We start from the raw sequence: 22,341 nt of genomic DNA on the forward strand, positions 1-22,341 counted from the left end.
CATAAGATATAGAAGGTAAATAATCACTTGATGACGACACTTATTGTTAGAATTACATTAAAATACATGATCTCATCTTTTTTGCTGATTAGAATATTGCAGTGGCTGAAGATATTCTTACGCCTTGAAAACTCAACAGTCTGCAACCAGATTACATCGTCTAAGCAAGGGTTGGATGTTTACCGACTCATCTTGACCCCATGTAATCGTTTTGTGTAACTTATGTTTTTCTGTAAAATCAAACTCACTAGATATTGTTGTTAAACAACAAACCATTGTCAGTTCGGTTTGTTTTCCTGTTCCTTAAGTCATTATAACAGAGATGTAGTAACCTCATCGGATGACTGCTGATTACGTTTGTCTGGGTTTTTTTTGCTGGCATTTAATCAAGGTTTTCCCTCCATGGCTTTTACATGTGTTGTGTATGCAGGCATATGTGAGGACACAGCGTTGGATATTATGACTATGTCAACCTTAGCATATCTGCAGCAAAGACCGATTGCCAGGCAGACAGACTTTTAAAGAGCTTAGTCTACCAGTTAGCTGCACCTGAAGTACAGCATTACCACCAGAATCATTCCGCTTAACACCACGGGGTTTGGATTAGGTTTGGAAAACAAAGCACCGCATCACTCTGCATCCAGAATGAGAGACGTTGTTCTGTAAAGTTTTTTTTGTCTGTTTATACTACTCTCGGTTTGTATGTATTCTAAGACTGCATGCCTGCAACTCTACTGGGATGTTGTGTAACTCTGCGAGTTGATACAAGCAGAATATGGTTTTTACAAGTGGTAAACAAACATGGAAACCAGTCAGTCCGTTGTAAAAATACAAACATGAATAATTTGCCACCTTTGCAGTGAGTGTTACAGCTCTGCACGTCTCTGTTCCACTTGGCCTCACTCTACTCGGCACGGAAAGTGTTGTGTTTTCATGAACTTACTGATGGCTGATCGCCAACGATTTGATACACATTGAAACTCCTATCTTAGCAAGCAGAAGGAGTAGGCACATGGGTCTATGGATGTAACAGCTGTTGATGTCCTTTTTATTTATAAAGGTTTTGCACATTTAGGAAACGTCTGTAGGCTAATAGTATATTAGTAGCAGAAATGTGAGCACAGTTTAATGGTTAATTACAAATATTTGACTATTATTTGCCAGCTAAAATGTGAAAACAGTGAGTGGCCTACAAGAAAGCTTCATCCACCCTAACCTAATCGCCACATGTGAAGACACAAATAATACTGGAGCTGGAAAATTATGGAAAAATGATTTGGTATCTTTCCAGGTTTGGAAAAGTAAGAAAAAGAGAGTGAATTGTGGGAAATCTTTTGCATCTCAAGAATGTATATAAAAAAAAGTTTCATTCTAACCTGGGATTATCAAAGTTTTAGAGCGTGTACAATATCCTATCTCCACATGAATCCAGATTAGTTGGTCCTGGACATAAAAGCCCTCATATGTTGTCATGATTGCTTTAGATGACTGATTAAACAGGAATGTTGTTTTCACGAATAAAAAAGGACCGTTACTAGTCAATTAACTGACGTTTATTCTGACCACTGAAAACAAATGGGTCAAATATGAGACCATTTTTCTATTGTTGGTGACTATATGTAAAGTATTTGAAATGAAGCATTTATTTCTGGTATTGTGGTCATACCAAAATATTGTTGAATTATCAACTTTAAATGGGAAAAATCATGACATCTGTTTTTTTTAAACACCCCTATGTGAATTTTAAAGGGGCAAAGGTCGTCAGCCTGCATGAAAAGAAGTCTTGATTGGTCGACTTTATTAACACAACAGGGCAACTCAATAACTTCTTCTTCACTTATCTCAAAATAAAAGTCTTAAACCTAGATACAGTGTGTCAAGCTTTAAGCAATAACCGTCATATCCAGGGCTCATAACAATGGTTTAAACCTATTTCATCAGATAAAGCCACATGGTGACACCTAACAGATGGCACTTTATGAGACAGGCTTCACGAAATATGTGATATTTTGATATTGCACAATTGCATGGCATGGAATCTCTTAGCCATCAGCATTTTCATTTTAAGTGTTGACACGATGTTGGGTGTAACGCTTTAGAGGCCCCGTGAGTAGCAATGCTTCATTTGAAAAAAAGTATTTTAAATGGAAGGCTTGGAAAACCTGTTTGAATACGCCACCTTTCTACAGACCGTCACACACATATACTGTGCATACGACCACCTTTAAAGCTGTATCACCTTGAAAGCTTCTCATTCAGACTTTATAGGTGTGTTGGATGCAGCATAATACTATTTCCCAAATGAAGACTTGCTTTCATTAAGATTATTTATTGCAATAGTTGAAAGAATGAAATGGCAATACAACAGGCTTTGCTCATGGGAGAGGCATCCTGCAATAATGTGACTGTCAGGGTTTGAATCACTGTGTGTTCAACAGTTTAATCACTTTATGCTGAGCATGAGTTCATATTCAGACATTTTACATTTTGTATTTCTTTATTGCTTGATTTTCTTTTACTGCCATGCTTCACAAAGGTTTACTTAAAGTTTTATATGACCCTTTTACTGCTATAAGGTTAACTTCTGGTGTGTTTGCTGGATTTATTTAGTTCTTTTGGTAGCTGAAGCAGCATAGACGAATAATAATGGACTTTGAAGGTGCTAAATTCCTAAACTTTGAAAAATTTTACTTGGGTATCACACTCATGCAAAAGCCAATATTTTCTTTTTACAAATTAAATTGTTAAGCCTGTAAAGAAACTACCAGCTATCTCCTATTATAGGTATTTGTACCTTAAGAGTTTTCTCTGGGTTATTCTGAATGTTGAAGTGCTTTCTTTTCATTATATATCAGGTAACATACTCCCTAAATTTGGTTATATAGAGTTAGGAGGAACAATGATGAGTATTAGCCCTGATTAAAATGGTTGTCATTTTATGTGTTTGTAAGATCTGGAGCAGATGCACAAATACATTGGGGGTGGGCACTAACACATAGTACCTTGCAAAGGTATTCATAGAACTTGAACGTTTTTCCTTTCTTGTCACATTCCAAACTAATGTATTTCAGTTGGATTTTTTTAATAGAACAACACAGAGGAGGGCACAATAGTGAAGTAGGAAAATTATGCATTGTTTTCTGAAAAGTGTGCCATCCAATTCTATAACAGCTGCAAGTCCTATTTGGCATGTCTCTACCACGGCTTCACATGTAGAGACTGAAATTCTTGCTCATTCTTCTGTGCAAAACAGCTCACACTCAGTCAGGTTGTAAGGAAAGCTTCTGTGAACTGCAGTATTCATGTCTTACCACAGATTCTCCATTACATCTAGGTCTGTACTCTAAATGTGCTTGTCTACTAATTTGTTCTTAATCATTGCATTGCTAGCTGTATGTTTAGGATTGTTGCCCTCCTGAAAGGTAAACCTCCACCGCAAGTCTTTTGTAGGTTTTTTCCAGGATTACTCTGTGTTTTCCTCCATTCATTCTTCACACCAACTTTGATAGAAAACACCCCCAGAGCATAATTATGCCAGCACCATGTTTCATCATGTGGGTGATGTCTACTGGCTGTTTTGCACCACACATTGCATTTTGCATGTGTGCCAAAAGGTTTAATGTTTAATTGATTTCACAAGCGCACATAACCTTTACCATATGGCCTGGCAAATGCTAAAACTGTTCAGTGTAATGAGTTTAGCTAATCTTACCTCTTAAATATGCTTCTATTTATGTTTTATATGGCTGGGATGAAAGAGAGACCAGTAATACGACTGGCATGACGGTCTGTGGCAGATTTTGATTTTCTGAGTATTCTAAGTATGTTTTTTGCAATTTAGGCAAAGTTTAGTTTCTTTTTTTTTATTAACAAGTTTTATTACTTACAAATTAGACTGTGCATGCATTTGTTCAAATGTGCTTTTCTTTTAAATTTTTTTTGTGGCGTTAGTGGCCCATTATTCTTAAGTAGACTGACAGGAAATGGGGTGGAGAGAGATGGAAGGAAAAGATCTACCCCAGGAGAAACACAACAGTTTGATCTGTTTCAATATTTGCCCACCTTTTGTTGTTATTATCCCCAGTTACAGTTGGTGTTCTGCAGAGAGTAGTGCTCTTTTCCCAGGAGGAGGATGTTTAACCAGCAAAAAACACACACACGCCTACAGATCATCACAACTTCACGCACATTGAGCTGTTCTGTTTTCTGTTTACTGGTCTCCCTGTGATGTCTGTTTAATAGCAACAAATTACACCTCCCTGTGCCTCCACTTAGATCTGCTCCGCGGCTCCAACAGTTGATAATGAATATGTTCAGCAGAGTCGAGTGTGTGGCAGCCACATTATTTGGTTGAAGTGTTCACTCCTGCAAACTGGCTCACCATCAGCTCATTTGGTGCTTTTGTGTCTGCTTCCAAGGTAACAATGTGAACAGCCTGTTCTATTAGGAGTCTCTCATTCAGGCCTTGCTACTTTTACACACTTCTGAGCCAAAGGTTTTTTTTTTGTTTTTTTTAAAGCTGTGTTTAATGAAGAATAACCTCCATCTGGTAACTGATGGATAACTTTTAAAACGAGCTGCAGAAATATCAAAGCAGACAGATGTGTGATGTTTACAGTTATGCAATATCACAAGCACATTTTGGGTTTAAATATATTTCATCTGTACTACTGTTGTGGCTACATTTTAAAAATTAGATGTAGATGTTTAAGTTATTATACAGCACCTTTTAACCAGTTAAATAAGGCAGTTGGGCCTTCTTTTGGCAAAGATTTTTACAAATCATTTTTCCCAGGTCAAGGCTTTAAGGGTAAAGTCAAGTTCCCAAGTCAAAGTCCAGTCTCAAATTTCAAAGGGAAATGTTAAGAAATGCCTGTACCCTCAGTTCATGTCATGTCTCATGTCTTTCACCTTATAATTAGTCCAAGTAAACTCTTATACTCAAAGTCAAGACTCAAGTCTTTAAGGCAAAAGTCCAAGTTGAATCTTAGGTCTTTTACATCAAGCCCAAGTCAAGTCTTAAGTCTGTTACGAGCAAGTCAGGTCTCCAGTATACTTGCACCACATTTAAAGCTTTATCTTGACAGCTGTTTACAAATACTGTCCAAATTACATCCATCGTGTTTCAGACTAATTTGCAAACTACCATTTTCTTTCTCATTTAAGTTTTTATTGAATTTTCATCTTTCTTACAACTTACAAACAACAAACCTTAACTACACGCATGACATCACAGTACAAATAAAAAAAAGAAGTGGTACATCCCAAGAAATTATGCAGTGGACACTACACATTTTATTAAACTGCCATTTAATATGTTGCAGAATTATCAGTACTTCATAAACAGCCAGATTTTTGCAGATAAATCATACATCTTTATCTACCGTTCACAGCATTGCACGTTTTCACAACTTAATTTAGTTATTTTATGAATACTGGTTCAAAAACAACTGCTCACGCGTCTCCCAGAACAAACACTGATAAGCTTAGATAAGTACTTACTTTCAGGGTACCAGAAGCTTTCAGAGTAGTTGTGATGAATCTAATTTACCTTTAATCTCTGGTTGTATTTGCTTAATTACAGCAGAGCGCTGAACACCCTTGGAGCACATATCCCCTGTCATATAGACTTATTGGTACTTTTCTGGGTGAGTTGATGTCAGTGTTTTCACTTCTGCAATTCAGAGAACTGTCAAAATGTGTAGCTCCTGCTCTCATCCATTATTTGAAGCGAGCAGTGAAAGTAAGAACATTAGTTTGGGTTGACTGGACAAAAATGATGAGATGATGATTCAGCACTAATGCCATCGATTTTCTCATTTAAAATTAGATGAAAAATGCATGTTAAAAAGGGATTCTGTCTCGTTGCAGCAAACCTTTATGTAACAAACACTGCTGTTTTTCAGAGATGTTTGTAGCTTTTGGGTTTCCATTGCATCATCTTACACATTACTTTCCTGCTGTTCTGTCATTTCAACATTTGCTTCAATCAGAAGATGCACAATTTTATCAGTGAGAAATCAGAATTGGACAGCCTTGTTTTGTTTAGGGTCTGAACTAGTGGTGCACCGATTGCAGTTTTTTGGCCGATCACCGATTACGATCTTTAAAAAGCCTGACCTGCCGATTCTGATTTTGGCCAGTACTGATTTTTATTTTTTATACCTGTCAGGTGTTATAAGGTCACAATACACCTATTAATGTTCCAGTTTTATTTAGATAAAAAACACTGAACAATACCCGTGAAACAATACCAACTTGTTCTAACTGCACATGAAGCAGTGCTCTCAAATAAATAAAATGAAACAAAAAGAAACAAAACTTGCACAATAGGTTAGACAAGTGGATAAGATTGGTTTCACACGTATGCCGATCAGCAATCTCCCAAAATTATGGAAATTGAGGCCAATTGATTGGCCGGTCGATCAATCGTTGCGTCCCTAGTCTGAACAGTGATGGACAGATCCAATACTCAAGTTCTTTTTTCCAACTTTTCAAATGCATCAAAACTACAAAATCCTTCAGTTTTCAGTCTATAAATGCACCAACAGCTATTACTTTAATGCATTTTTTTAGTCCTATAAAACTTAGATAAAGGTTTAGGGACAGATACTTTGATATATAAATAGGAATAATGTTGAATTCCTTCATTTCTTTTGGAATCAAAACTATGAGCTCTGTTAAAGGACCTGAAGCACATTTTTTCCTCTTTCATGTGTTATGGTCTTTAAAAAAATAGCAAGCCAGACCTCAAAGAAAACCAATGACTGGTATCAGTGCATCTCTAGTGTGAAGACATGTACAATTTGAAGCAACTGAAGATCTGATTAATCGTTTTGGTTTTGAAAAGAAATATAGGGGAAAAAAACTATCTAGCTGTTTGTGTGTTGAAGTCAATGTGACATCAGTGCATCTTATCTGAAACTTAAACATTCCTTCTGGAGCTCATTCTCATTTTTTCACCCTAACGTGTATTTTCTGTTGTGATTTTCTTTTAAAAAATAGTGCATTCAGTCAGTGTGTGGCCAACTGGGTGTGTTAGACTATCTATTGACTTAAGGTTTAACAGACCTTGGCTGACCTGATGGGGGAAACATTATCCAGTTTCTGTCTCGTCCTGTCCTGTCTGGATAAGACTGTGTCATTTTGCTTACAGCACATAGTAAACAGGACCACAGCTTCTCTTAGGAATTGATGAAAGAGTCATTTTTATGGTCCAAAGAAGTTGGACCCTGGAAAGAAGGCCTGTGAAATAAAACTTAAACATTAGGAGGTGTTGTTTTTCAAATACCAACTAAAAACTCATCATCTACATGTCCCTCAGAAAACTTAAATTGCAATTGCCACTGTTGAAATCTCCTGTCTTGTTGATTCTTTGCCTTGGATGAAAGGTTTCTGTGTCTTTGGTCATTCTCTGGGGTCCAGTAAAGCAGAACTGAAGCCTGACTCTAATTAGCTGTCTACAGAATACAGACCGATGATGTCACTGGGTCAGGGTGAAGGTGATCAAGAGGGATGTAAGAAAGCACCTTTATACCTACTGATGATTTATATTCAAATATTTATCTTTTTGGTTTCAGTAAACATTTTTTGGTAACATAGACATTACTTCCACATTCTCTAGTATTCCCCTTTTCTGGTGTGTTGTTGAACTCTTTGGTGAACATGATGGAGGCTGACTCAACAAAGGTCTCTAGCAGCTGTTAATAAAACCACTGGTTCAGAGGTGAGGCAAAGGAGAGATCTTACAAAATCTGTGTGAAAATGTGGAGTCTCCTTTTGTCAGTCTGTTTGTCTTTCTTTGGTGTTAGCTGATGCAGGCCGGTCCAGGTCACTGTCATCTGGGGCTGTAAGCTGTAGGAGGATTGGCATAGTCTATTTATAGTCCTGTCTGCTCTGGGCCACACTGACCGAAAGTCAGTGTCTGCCACTCTTTCTTTGTGCTAATTTGGATTTTGGCTATCTGCCATTATTTACCTAATTATAAGTTCATCCTTGTTTTCTCCTTCGTAAAACCAGAGACAAAACTCTGTCTCATTGTAATTTTGAGTAATATCTTTGAGATGCTCATAACATCATTCTAAGATGTCAGATTTTTTTATATCTTTGTGAAAGAATTTGAGCTTGAAAGGTCATTAGCTAGGGCTGCACAATTTGTGGCATATTTATCTTCATCTGAATATCCATCCATCCATCCATTTTCTATACCCGTTTCTTTCATATTGGGTCACAGGGAAGCTGGTGTCTAAGTCCAGCAGTCTACGGACTGGAGGTGGGGTATACCCTGGACAGGTCGCCAGTCCATCGCAGGGCAACACAGACACACAAAGGACAAACAATCATGCTCACACCCATTCACACCTAAGGGTCAATTTAGAGAGATCGGTTAACCTAACAGTCATGTTTTTGGACTGTGGAAGGAAGCCGGAGTACCCAGAGAGAACCCACGCATCCACGGGGAGAACATGCAAACTCCATGCAGAAAAAAAAATGTATTACTCTTAGCGATTTGCTCATCAGTACCACAAAAATTCTAAAACATAAAATTTTTTTACTGTTGAAGTTCTAAACAACACACGAACCAGTACTGGACCACAGGTCAGTGGTTGGAAACCTCTTTCTTAAGGCTTCATTTTTTTCCCTGTTTGCTCTACTATCCACTCCACCAAAAACTTGGTTGATATACATTTTTTCATCTGTAACCGGCCATAATTTTGACAATGCTGGCTGCGCACGCTTGACAGCTACAACAGTTTCGGTCAAATGGTGGCTCTGAAAATACAGCTGGTAAAGAAAGACAGGTTGGATTATGAGCAGAAGAAGAAAAACAACAACAAAGCTTGTTTTATTATAAATTCGGTTTGTGATCTCTTTACTTCACTTGGATAATTTATCTTTTAAGAACCATGAGGAAACTAAACTATATACAGTTAATTTCCTTGTGAGAAACATGTTTTCAATGTTTTCAATGTTTAAAGTTGTCATGGTTGCTAGGGTCACAAACCCGTCACCACTTTGAACTGTAAGGAGTAATATGGGATTGCAGAACAAGTGTGACATATTGATATGCAAAATTTGGGCAACCTGCATGAGGACCATGACAGAAAGCTCATTCAGATACAGGGAAAATCCCTCGCACAAGTGTTAGACCACACCCTCTTTGGTTCAGTAATCCCAGCAGCTGTGAAACCACACATGGCCTGTGATCCCAGCAGATCAACAAGAAAGTAGGTGTGTGTGTGCGCATTTACAGCAGCTTACGAACTCAGAATTTTTAAATATGTGAAAAATAGATAATGACAAATAAAGCATAGAAAGTTAGTTTTGATAAATATTTCTCTTTGTATGCCACAAACATAGAGATGACAACCTGTAGTATACGAACTGTTGAGCTAATAATAAAGCAACACCATTACAAAAAAAGTTGTGGGACTAGTGGCCTATAGAAAGGAAATAGGCAGAGACACCAAAGGGAGGAAGACGTGCAGCAAATGTCCCAGGGTTGGAAATCGAACCCTGGACGGCTGCATCGAGGACTCATACCCTCTCCATATGATGTGCACGCTCTCCCTCTACACCACGCGCTGCATCCCACTTAATGGCAATTCTGTTGGAAATAAAGAATACATGTTTAGATATTCTTTAGGTAATAAAGATTCTATTTTATCAAATGGTCTTTCTCCCTCTCTGGAAGGGAAAACTGATGCTTTATGTGCATGCTTTGTATTTCTAAATGCCTGACTGAGGGGATTTTAGGAAGAATTCAGTAGGGGGTCCAGTATGTCATGATGCTAGAAAACAGGACAGGAAGAAGTACATCAACGTGGGTCAGTCTCTGTTTGCTCTCTGGCCAGTTGAGTAATGTCTTTCTGGCTCTCTCCAACATTTCGTTTACACTCTGCACACAGAAATTGAAGTGTTTTGAATGTCTCCTTTCAAAACCCTTCAAAATTGGCTTTATGATCAGAGTCAGTTTTTGTGTGTTTCTTTACACTAAACTCTACCCCATTAAGATACAGGTACATGAGTAACATGAAGCCATATTGGGTTCACTCTTGCCACCATTCATTTTTGCATTACACATCACAAAATCTGAGCCAATGTTGTACTATTCCCCTCCAGTTTCAGGTCTCACTGCAGACAGCGAGAGGTAAGATGTTGTATTGATGAATGTGAAGGAACCCTCTGGATGTAAACCTTAGTACAAAAAAATAGGAAATTTGTTTGGTCAATTCTTTCTTTTGTTTTAACAATGCTTCTTGGCATTTAGTCTTATATAATTAGAAATCCTGTTTACGTCCATTTTAAATAGTGCCACATTTATATGGAAAATGCTTTAAAACTTGACAACTTTGCCATTTCTAAACAGCTCATTCTGCTAGTGATTCTTGTTTGGGATTCATTTATTTTATTAGATGATTGAAGACAAATAACTTGCATTTGAAATTCAACACTTTATTCATTTTATAAACAGGGGATGGTTTCCCTTTCTTTAACAAGCCTTTTTGCAGGTTACTCCAGTGGTTGTTTTAGGCACTCTGGCAAGAACAGCAAGCCCAAGCTGATCACAAAAGTGTTCAGTGGTGTTGAGGTCAGGAATGCAGGCAGGCCAATCCGCTCTCTCCCCGAGAGGATAGATTTCGGTCCCTAAGTGTGGAGTTATGGAGGTGCCACTGGTTGCAGAATCTCATCTTGATATCTCTCTCCATTGAGATTGTCTCCAGTGATGACATGCCTTGTTTTTCCAGTCCCGCCCACCACCTGTACAGCTGCAGGCAAGTTGAGGTTCCAGTGAAATTTGCTTGAAACTTTTGAATGTGTGCAGCAGCCCATCAGCTGAAGACAAAACAGCAAACTGACAAGCTGAATATTTACCAATTGGTTGTGACAGACATTATCAGGATATATTCAACTTTTTTCACAAATGTTGGAAATAAATCCTAAAACAGGAGATAGACAGAATAGTTTTTTCCCGCAACAGAATTAAGGTTTACTCAGGTAATTACTTACGTATTATGTGTCTACCTCCCGGCAGGCAGGGGTTAATTCATGTACACGAGGGAGCGGTAGGGGTCATTTTTCAAAAAGGGAATGTGGGCTGAAAAAAGCCATCTATTCATTCATCTTGTGCTGCTTTCTGTTCAGAGCGTCTAGAAGAGATAATCGGCGGGCTGGGTGGATAAATGAATACGATCATTTAACACGCTTTTGATCATTTCTCAATCCTCCTGGGCTAAATGATGTGCACAATTTACGCCCTTGCCCACCAAAAATAGACATTTAACTGCAAAGATACTGATGTTGGGTGCAAATGTGTTAGTTTGAGTTTTATTATTTTATCTGGAGGTTTCTTGTATCTGATCCATATTGTGTCTGATTCAAACCGGGTTTGCTGGCATTTGTTAAAGCTCAGCACAGAGACTACTTCTGAATCTTACTTGTGTTTGATTGACAAATTTTCTAATTCATTTTTCTTGCTTTAGCATAGGTTGTCTGCTACGTATATGCAAGTTTTCATTGCTTTTGCAGAGCAGCAGGCTCAGGCATTTTTAGTTAAGTCATGTGATTCTTCAGTTTTCTGATTACTGTCTGTTGGTTATTTTGATTTGGAGATAGCATGCATTTAATTTCTGTATTCGACACTAGCCACGGTCTGCCTACTTTTTTGATTCCTATAGAATTTGTTCCTTTAAAGGATGTTTCTCTGACTGGTTCTCTAATCGGTTTACTACAATATATGTTCGTAGTGTTTCTTTACAGCCAGCTGCCAGGCCTATTTGCCATCACATGCAGAATAAAGCTGTCATCTTAGGCCAGTGATAAAGAATAGTCCTATTTTTGCAGGCACATCTGATTTCTAAGAATACAAGCAACCAAAATAGCCCTTTATGGTTCTGAGAAGAGGCTTGTGGAATGTTTGCAAAGAGCTTTGATTGCTCATCCTGCCAGCACACTGGTCTAATCAAAACTTGTTTCTGTGTGTGAGGTCTGAACAAAAGCGTGGATGTGGTGCTAAATAGAGCAGGTTTACACCTCATGGACACATCCGTGGAAGCTATACGCAGCAGCTTATTGGTTTTAGTGGTTGCTTTTGTCTTACTTTTTATTTCCCTTCCTGATTTTTGCCTGAAACTTGTATTTGGTTCGGGCTTTAAGATTCACAAGAAATGCTTTAATATCCTTTGTTTTTTTAATCTCTGTTTTAGTTTTTTATATATCCAGATAGATCAGAGAGTCTCAAAACTTTTATAACAAGGGTGAAATACTATGTTTTTAAAGCATTACCATACCGACGCATTTTAAAACCGAAGTAGAACATGAGTTGGACTTCTTTAGTTTATTTCTTTGTCATAAATATAAAAATGAAGTTCTTATATATCGGCCTGGCATGTTTAGTTGAAGGAGTAAGTTCCAAGTTGCAATTTTCCTCAGAAGTCAAAATGTGTATGATCCAAGGTTAAAAAAGGTGCATAAAATCTGAGTTTCAGGTGAGAAGTCAAAGGTCCCACATCAACCCAGACCTCAAAATCATCTGTGGCTTCTATGCAGCTCGATCCAAGTGATAGCAGCAGGAACAAACTGTTTACTTGCATTTGTATAGACAGAACTTCCAACCAAAGGAAATGCTCAGCGATTCTCAGCAACTCATAAGTTCCATTTACCGTTTAAACTGATGGTCCTTTCAGCTATGACCACCTCCTGAGGTGGATTACACACAAAAAGTGGAGGGAAAACATCAATCCCTTCCAGTCCAGTGACAGTTTCAAGTAATCAACAAGGCATGCAGAAGATATCTAAATCAAGGAATTAAAGTATTTTTTGTTTCACAAACCAGAAGTGTGTTTTAAAGAATCAACATAATCAGTGTAGAATTCAGTCCAGGGTTAACCCATCAAGTAAACATACATGCGCTTCTCTTTTTTATTGTTTCCATTTGAGGGCAAGAACAATGTGCTTGAACAACCCATTCTTTAAGTTGTTTGTGCTTATTGGCTCCACATCACAGCTGATATGTATGTTTTTAACATTGCAAGTAGTTGAAAGCAAAACTTCTGAGTACCACTAAAGGCAGCCCAAGTGTCATCTGTGGCGCTTTTACCACAGCTTGAAATTGTGGAGTTAGAAAACATATAAACTACTGAACATTAATTTAATTTCAAAACATTTTATTTGCATAAAAGACCAGAAATCCTATGTCAGAAAATTGATTTCCTATTGCCTTTACAGACCGCTCAGGGGTTGTCTTTAAGGAAGGAAGTATTTCCCATTCTCTTTTCTGGTCAGTGTTTGTCCAGCCAGTTGCTGAGTTTAAGGAAACTGATAGTTACTTTTTCCTCTCTGTTACCTCCAACTGTTGCTGGATCTGTTGATGATCTGTATCTTGTTTATGTTTTTCACAAGTATAAGTATGAATTGGAGTTTAATAGACGCCAATGCTTTCTCGTGCGACATTCACTGATTGATGATTTTGCCTCTAGAGCTGCTGACTGATGAGAAAATGTCTGTTGTCTGAATAATCAAAAACTTGATCATCCTAAATGTTTTTCAAGAGTAGACTGGACTCCCTTCTCTCTTATCACCTGTCTGTTCCGAACTTTTGTTTGTCTCATTCATTTAATTATGATTTATGTCTACTCTTCTCACTAATTTAATTTTCTTTACAATGGAAATATATTTGAGAACATATTTTTAGATCATTTAAGCACAACAAACCTTTTTTCAGAGATCTTCTTTTTCTGGTCATTGTATAGATAAAGACTACATAAAATATAAAACAGCACATATAAATATTGCCCCTGTAGTGTGGTTCGTATCAGGAGTGAACTAAATTCCTTGACTATATTGTAGAGATTTTCCGATCAGGTTTTCTTATTTTTTTTTTTGCCCCCGCTACCGATCTAAGTTGTTTCAAAGTAGATATTCGTTAATACAGAACCTGAGTTTGATAATTCATTAGAAACAATTAACCTAAAGTCAGACTGGACACCAGCAGGCTTCAAGAGATCGGTTTATTCTGGACCTCCAAACCCAGTCATACATAAAAATGCTTTGATTGAGATCCTGATCCAATACTTAAAATTTGATTGGCATTTGTAGATTATAGTATTTAGTTTTCAGTTATTGGTATATTATTTTGTAGATGTTTTGTGGATCCTGCATATCATGTATGCCTTTGAAATGAACTCCTAGAGCACCCTTTATAACACAGATGAGACTATGCTGGCAAAATGTCTCTGGGGGATTATGGGACATCTGAGTATAATCCATATTTGCGAGAAGTATTTGTGGTTCAGTTAAAGCAACGTGTTAATATTTCTGTGGTCATAAGCAGCAATTCCTGCTTCTACCACGGGTTATTCTTGCTAGTCTCAGCTAAGAGATGTTCGTTTTTAGATGTAGGTGATTTATTCACCAATAGATGTCTAAACTCTTCTCACTTTTTCTTTAAAGATGGCCTGTTTTTAGCCTGGATGTACATGGACTAGTAGAATTAATTCCAGGTTTAACCCATATATATATTACAATTGTTTTGTTTAGTCTAAGGAGGTCCCTGTCCAGGAAAACATTGAAATCTTGAAATATTTTAGTGCAAGTCTGACCATTCCTGACCAAGAAATTTAAGATCTTGATTTTGAACTGCATATGATCAAATGCGGTCCAGACTTTGGAAAAGCAATAACTAACCCTTTAGAACATTTACAGCACTTGCAAAAAGACAGTAGAGAACTTGACAACTGAGAATACTTTTTTTTTATCTATAAGTTTTATCTATACATTTATTTCATTCACTTTTTGGACTGCTTGTGTGCCCCCTGACGGAATTATTCCCTGGGAGATAAGCCATATGGGTATAAATAATTTAAGGTCAAAGAGTTCAATCCCATCTGTGTAGGTATGGTATTTGCTGCTTTTTTGTTATTGGGACTAAATTGTGCATCTTTTATACCACCTGAAAGGAGAGCGTCTCACTCTTCCATAGCCTTTGTCTGCTGCTTCATGTTCAAACATTGTAATTTGTGTGTAGAAATTCTAAGTACAACAATATTTTGATGCAGGAAAGCTCATGCTGTTGTAGGTTTTTTTTTTTTTTATTCTAATAATGGAATGATGTTTAATGAACAGATCTGTCCACTTTATTTAAATAATGTAGAAACTTAGAATTGACCAAGACAATAAATAGCAATAATACATGTATTTAGGGGATTAGACAAGGGATTGGGTCAGTGGATTAGAGCTGTTAAGGCACGCACAAACCAAAATGCAGAAGTGTGTGAATTTCTGTGGCATCTGTGTTGGAGAACAGCAGCTATTTACTGACAGGAGGAGGCATGATGACCTTGACCTCTGACCATCGGTGATATCATCTTTCTACTGTGTCTGTTTTAAAACCAGTCTGTCTGCACGCATGGACTTTCTCCTCATGTCATTAGAGTCATTAAGTGGACACTGATTAGATCAGAGCAGGACCCACTGGACCAATTTCACTAAGTGCGTAAAGCTTGTGCTTGCATAGTGTATTTTTGAGTGACCTTATAAATTACGTGTTGCTGTCTGCTTTTGGCAAAGGCCATTTTCAGCTGGTTCTGCTTTTATGCTGTTTTGGCCCTTTCATTGGAAGTTGGACTTTGAGTGCTGATCAAATGACGAGTTTAATGGGAAAAGTTATAAGTCGAGGACAGACGGGAAATAAGAGAAACTTTAGAGATGTGTATTTATTCTGCATTTTCACAAAAATGTTCCCAAACAAGATATAAACTTACATATGTAAGCTTAAACAGTCTCTTTTTATTTACTAGCATTAACCTGTAAAAAGGTGATGGGGAAAGTCCTGTTTTCAATGCATGCTACAGCTACTTTTCACTGTTAGATGCTGCCATGTTTATTGGAGCTTATTGCATTGTGGTGTTCAGGGTTACCTTATTCAGAGACTTTACAAAGAGTTTTTTTTTTTTTGTTGGCTTCTGGTCACCTGTAACTTAATAGCTGTTTATCCTGGTGTAGACTGAATCTCATTATTTTTTCTCTCTGCTCTTTTTTTTTTTTTTGGACAACAGATCACCAGAAACTGGAGCGTGAGGCGAGGATTTGTCGAATGCTCAAACATCCAAACATAGGTAAGCCACCTCTGAGACCTTGTAGACCTACAAATTCGTCGGCTTAACTTCCTTATTGTTTGAGAAGTTTAACTTGTGTTCACCTTTCTTCTGATTCTTCTGTATAGAAGGGAAAAATAGAAAAAGATAAATAATGAATGCCAAAAAATCTTTTGCCTGCACAACTATAAAACCTTAAAGTCTTGTGTGGAAGTTTTGGTACGGCACAAAAAGTCTCATTGAAAAACCCGTTTGAATTTATACCGTTTGAATTTCACTTCAGAATGCATCTGACAAAAATGTTTAAGTCAAATTACCGTGCTATGCGAAGATATTCATCTTCCTGGAACCTTTTTCACATTTTACTACACTACAGCCATAAACTCCAGTGTTTTTTATTAAGATTTTGTGACAGAGCTACACAAAGCAGTGTCTAATTCTATAGTGGAAGGACAAGGAAACTATTTTCCAACATTTTTACAATTACAAATCTAAAGATTGGTGTGTTGTTTTTTTTTTTTTGTTCAGCTTCTTGCTGTTTTCCATACAGGGTTTGTGACAAACTGCAGCCTACTTAAAGGTTTTTTCCCCCCACTCTTCAGTAAAGACCAGATTCGTAGAGTGCACAACTAGTAGTTTTCCTGTCAACAACTTCTCCCATCCAAGCTGTGGATCTACGCAGTTCCTCCAGAGTTACCACTGACCCTTTGGCTCTGGTTATTGCTCCTTTCACATGACCATGTCTTGGTTGGTTAGAGGTTTGCCACACTCTTTTGAAGAAAATTGGTTTCACTGGATTTTATTTAGGGGCATCAGAGTAAAGGGGGCTGAACACATTTGCAGGCCACATTTTTCAAATTTTTACAATGATGTGCTACTTTGTGTTGTTCAAATGAAATCCTTAAAAAATGGTTGTGTTGGTAATGAGATAGAAGGTGAGAAAGGCAAGTATGAAGCTATGAATTAATCAAGGATCCCAAACTTTTTAAGGATTCTTGCAGGGGAACAGCCAGACAGTAGCTGTCAGATCTTAGGAGAACGGTCTAAATCTGATCCAGTTCAATGCAATAGTTCTGAACTGTACTGACTTTTACGTGACTTATACGTGTTCACGTTTATGGACCTTTTATTGGTAGCATTTCGTAAATCTGCATCTTGCCTGCATCCACTGATATCACAGACTGAACAGAAACAACTTAGAACTGGTCACAAAATGGGATGCGAGAACCCTCAGTTCCTCTTTTTACCTGAAACCACATGGTTATAGTTTTGTTTGTGAAGCATTGAGCTGGAGAACAGGACTAAAACAAAGGCATTGTTCTGACCAGTTCAACTCTGGAGCTGAACTGGTTGATAGTCAAACCAGTCAGTTACCTGCTGGGTTTCTGTGTGGGATATTTGCATGTGACAGCTGGCCAGTAGCCAGAACAATTCAAACAGCTCCAATCAGCTGCAGAGTTTCTATACTGCGTTGACATTGTGTGCTTTATGTCTAAACTTTAATCTCTTTATATTGCACAGCTTTGAAAACCTAGAAGGCAGTCTCGCCTGCAGAACCACGAAGTGGCAGGAAAACATTATATCTTCAAACATTGTTAATGCATGTTAAGTCTTATAACCAGGGCCTTGTCTCATCAGACCTTTTCCTCTGTTGCCGTGTGAAATTCAAACAAAAGGCAGGGGTCGTTTGGGGAAGGAAGGAAATGACTGTTTCATTGACGCAGAGTTGCTTGTTCTTATCATACCACTTACTGCCGTGCAAACCAGACCTGTGAATGAGAACAACATAATAGGCAGGGGTTTCATTGGTTTCTCTTTGTCACAAAAAGACTTCTTCATTGTACTCTTCTTATCTTTTCCTCCTCTATGTATTTTTTCTCATCCCATTCCCAGTTTCTGCAAGACTTCTTTCCACAAATGTGAGCATGTTAATAAAAAGGATAACACAGCCAGTTTTAAGACTATTTTGAGCACCTTTTATAATCTTGGAAGTTGTCTTTTTTTATCAGTCTTTTGCCAGATCTGATGTGCTTTTGTTGTAAATTGTAATCAAACGTGGAAAATAAAGTCTGATCAGCTTCTTAGCGAGCTTGAAGTGTTTCTGAATTATATTGTTAAACCTGCACAGTGTGGAATAGAAAATGCTGTTTATATTGATGTGGACTGACAGGGAAATACAGTTTTGTCTGTAAAGTTATGATAATGGAAATCTCCCCTCTCATTGTTCTAGCTTCCCTATCAGTACTGAAAGCAGGAACAAAACCGATGAGTTTCAGACTGACTTGAGGTTTTTCTTTAACATTGCTTCAGCTTCTGGTTTAGCAGCTTCAGCCTCTAGTTCAGAAGTGGTACTTTGCTAAGAATTTTTCTGGACAAACTGTTCCCACTCTTAAACACGAAGTGACTATTCCTAACGTTGTTTCTGCCTACCACAGCTGCACTTTCAGTAATGCTTACATAAGCACGTCGTGCTTTCGGCGCAGGGAAAGTGTTATGTTACATTTCTTTTACCTCTATCCGGTCAGCTCTGGTTTGTCTTCCATTGTGTTACAGCTGTTGCACCAGTTTTCGAGAGAGGAAGGCATTGCCACATTTGTTCCCCCAGGATCACAGACTGTCCTCCGTTTCTAGTCAACTATGCTTTTGCTTTTTCATTTTTCTTGTGCTACTCTCCACATGGACTGCTTTATTTATTCAATTTACTAAAACACTTCCCAGTTGTTTTTTTTCAAGGTTTGGCTTTGACAGCCTCCCTCTTCTCAGTTACTGATTGTGAAAAGTTTCCCATGGTAATAACAGCAGCATAGCTGACTTAAATACATGTACCCAAACGTTTCACCTTGTTTACACCAGGCCAATGTTGAAGTCGTAGCAGTTTTTTATTAAATGTTGTTTTTAGTGCAACACTGTGGTTGTTTGTACCTTGTGTGATGTACCATCAGTGAAACTTTCGTATTACTGATGGTACATCGCGGCTTGGGATATATAAGCTAATTAACATTTGCAGTGCTTTCTGATCCAGCTAACTGCCTTTTAATTGAAGTCTGTTTCGCTCTCTGCTTCTTAGTACGACTCCATGAGAGCATTGCAGAGGAAGGCTTCCATTACCTCGTCTTTGACCTGTAAGTAAATCAAATTACAGCACCCACACTTGCTCATACGCTATGCTTTCTGCTAAATAACTGTAGGAGGAAGTTTGATCTGGAAAGATCATGACAGTTTGCGTTTAATCATACAGTGTCATTCACTGTGTTTAAGTTAAAATTATTATTTCTGATTTTATCTTCATGTTGTGGTGCTCTGTTTCTGACATTCATATATTTCAATAAAATTGCGTTTCTCTGACATGAACAGCTAAACCCAAAACTATTCATACTCCTGGGAGATTTAGGTTTAGAGTTATCTTTAACTTTTACCACCATGTTTCTTATTCCTGTACAGAGTCCTGTGTTGAATCTGATAGAGAATCTGGAGTGAGCTATAGATTAGGGTGATAGCAAGGAGGCCTCCAACCTAAAAGCCTTGGAGCTCATCCATCCGTCCATTGTCTTCCGCTTATCCAGTTCGCGGGGGCAGCGGCCTAAGTGGAGAGACCCAGACTTCCCTCTCCCCACCCACTTGGGCCAGCTAGTCCGTAGGAATCCCAAGGCGTTCCCAGGCCAGCTGAGAAACTTAATCCCTCCAGTGTGTGCTGGGTCTTCCTCTGTGAACACCTCACCAGGGAGGCGTCCCGGAGGCATCCTAACCAGATGCCCGAACCACCTCAACTGGTTCCTCTCGACGTGGAGAAGCAGCTGCTATACTCTGAGTCCCTCCTGGATGACCGAGCTTCTCACCCTATGTCTAAGAGCCCAGACACCCTGCGGAGGAAATTCGTTTCAGCCGCTTGTATCCATGATCTTGTTCTTTCGGTCACAACCCAAAGCTCATGACCATAGATGAGGGATAGATGAGGAATGTAGATTGTCCGGTAAATCGAGAGCTTCGCTTTTTGACTCCGCTCTCTTCACCACGACAAACTGGTACAGCACCCGCATCACTGCGGACGCAGCACCAATCCGTCTATCAATCTCCCGCTCCATTTTTCCCTCATTCGTGAACAAGACCCCAAGATACTTGAACTCCTCCACTTGAGGCAGCAACGATGTGCAGCTGTGTGTCTTTATGCCGATGAGTCAGTAATTTATTGCCATGCAATATCAGTTTCCCTTGTTTTAGAGTTCTTGCAGTCCCCTTTTGACAACTGAGTCTTTTACAGCTTAGATTGCTACTGAATGCAAGTAAGACTAAGGGCATATTTTTATCCAAAAAGAAGAGGGAACCCTTACTTCTCCTGTTATCACTACTACTCAGGGTGTGCCCATTGATTTTGTAACATCCTATAAATACCTTGGCATCATTATGGATAAAAATTTTACTTTCAAGCCTCACATTGAAAATATACTTTAACAAAAGTAACTAAAAACTAGGCTTCCTTTTTCGAAATAAGAATTGTTTCTCATACAATGTCAGGGAACAACATGTTTCTGCCACTTTTCATAGAGTTTCAAAGTACTCTACACTATGCAGACATTCTGTAGGTGAAGGCCTCCGCCAGCTCTTTATGTCCGTTGGACGCTGTCTATCATGGAGCGCTCAGATGGTACACACTTCTTTACAAATCCATCCTCGGTGTGTTTCCATCATACCCATCATGTTACAACACCACAGTCTTCCCTCTCTAGAGTTTAGTACATTCAGTGCGTACTGAGCTCGGCCACTCCATCTGGAACATACTTCAGCAGGACCTGAAGCTCTCCAATTTGGTCGCTCTTGGATTGGAAAATATGTCTGGAGGCACTTGTACATGTTGTACATCAGTGAAAACCCCTCTGCTGATGTTATTGATCTTCAGAATTGTTTGGTGAATTGTATTATTATTGTTTTTATGTTTCTTGTCGATGTATGTTAGAGGTCTCTCTTGTAAATGAGACCATGAGTCTCGAGAGACTTTCCTATACAAATAAACAAAATAATATAAAACAAATCTGAAAATTATGTTGAAGATCTGTGTTTTAAATAATTCTGTTGGAGTTGGATTGTTTGGTTCTGTAATACAAATCTATATACATTAAACTGTTATCCTTCTCATTTTTCATCGATTCTGTGAAATAAATGCAGAAGAAATTGTGATAATGAAGGCTTGCTAAAAAAAGTTATTTTGAATTCTTTTTTTGCCAAGTTATCTTATTATTTGAAGATGCATCACACTGATTCATTCTTTGAGATTAGGAGCCTTTTATTCATGAATAATTTAAAGGTTAGAGGCTTAACCAAAAATAAACATTCCTCTGAAAATGGTCGGCTATAATGCAGAAAATTAGTCAGACAGAACTATTGATTCTGACCACTTTGTTCTTTAAGGTCTCCACATACAGTACGTCTTTGTGATCATGAACGGCTCTGAGCTCACCGCCATGCAGGCCCCTGTATTCATGCTTTTCTGGCTCAGTTGAACAACAGATATTTCCCTACAGTCTCACAGGGGCAGATAAAGGGATTTTGCGCCAGGAAATCAGCACAAATCTAGCTGTGCTAAGACCATTTTTAAAAAATATTTTGTTTTAAATGTTTTTGCTTTTCTTCTTCTGGTCTTGCAGGTAACTTGCATGCAGACATCTATAGACCCCGGTGCATGGGTCAGCTAACTTTTTTAGATGTAGCTTTTTGAGGGGAAAATAGGCATATAACATATCAAGTTTTAAACATACATTTTGTATAACATTTGTTTGCTTAATGGTTAAATTAAAAATACAAGATTTTACTACTTTGAGGTTTTAGAGCAAAGAAAAACATCAAATTTTTACTAAAACAATGTCGAGACAGTTTGATGATTGGAATGTTTTGTACTTACGGTAATGTAACGTTTGTGGTCTTATGACTAATATAGTATGTTTTTTCTGTCACTGTACCATCTGTGTTATTCTATTGTGAAAATTCTGCAGAGATATTCCCTGAAAGCAAATAAAAAACCTGCTTAAACTGGTGTTTTACTTACCTTTATTTGTGAACATGTTGCTCAGTTTTATAGCAGTTTTGGCCACTATCATTAAGAGAAAGTGGGCAGGCACATAAACAGGTACTTTTATGCTGCTCGGTTGAACAGACTGGGATGAATTAATTAGCCATTAGATTAGGAGCTCCTGGGTTTTAGATCAACCAAAAGCTGACAAGAACAGGTTAAGTGGCTTCTTAAAGAGCATGAGTA

At 38.1% G+C, this 22,341-nt stretch overlaps 1 protein-coding gene across 28 annotated transcripts in view; it reads left to right on the top strand.

The window, feature by feature from the left end:
* Positions 1-22,341, top strand: part of camk2g2 (calcium/calmodulin-dependent protein kinase (CaM kinase) II gamma 2) — an 88,014-nt gene that overhangs the window by 12,453 nt on the left and 53,220 nt on the right. For all 28 annotated transcript variants that reach the window (XM_047350898.1, XM_047350892.1, XM_047350899.1 and 25 more), the window contains exons 3-4: positions 16,056-16,115; positions 19,162-19,216. In XM_047350898.1, coding sequence (XP_047206854.1) covers positions 16,056-16,115; positions 19,162-19,216 — 115 coding nt within the window. The remainder of the gene's footprint in view (positions 1-16,055; positions 16,116-19,161; positions 19,217-22,341) is intronic.

This window comes from Girardinichthys multiradiatus, chromosome 22 (genome assembly GCF_021462225.1).
Source record: "Girardinichthys multiradiatus isolate DD_20200921_A chromosome 22, DD_fGirMul_XY1, whole genome shotgun sequence".
NCBI classification, from domain to species: Eukaryota; Metazoa; Chordata; class Actinopteri; order Cyprinodontiformes; family Goodeidae; genus Girardinichthys; species Girardinichthys multiradiatus.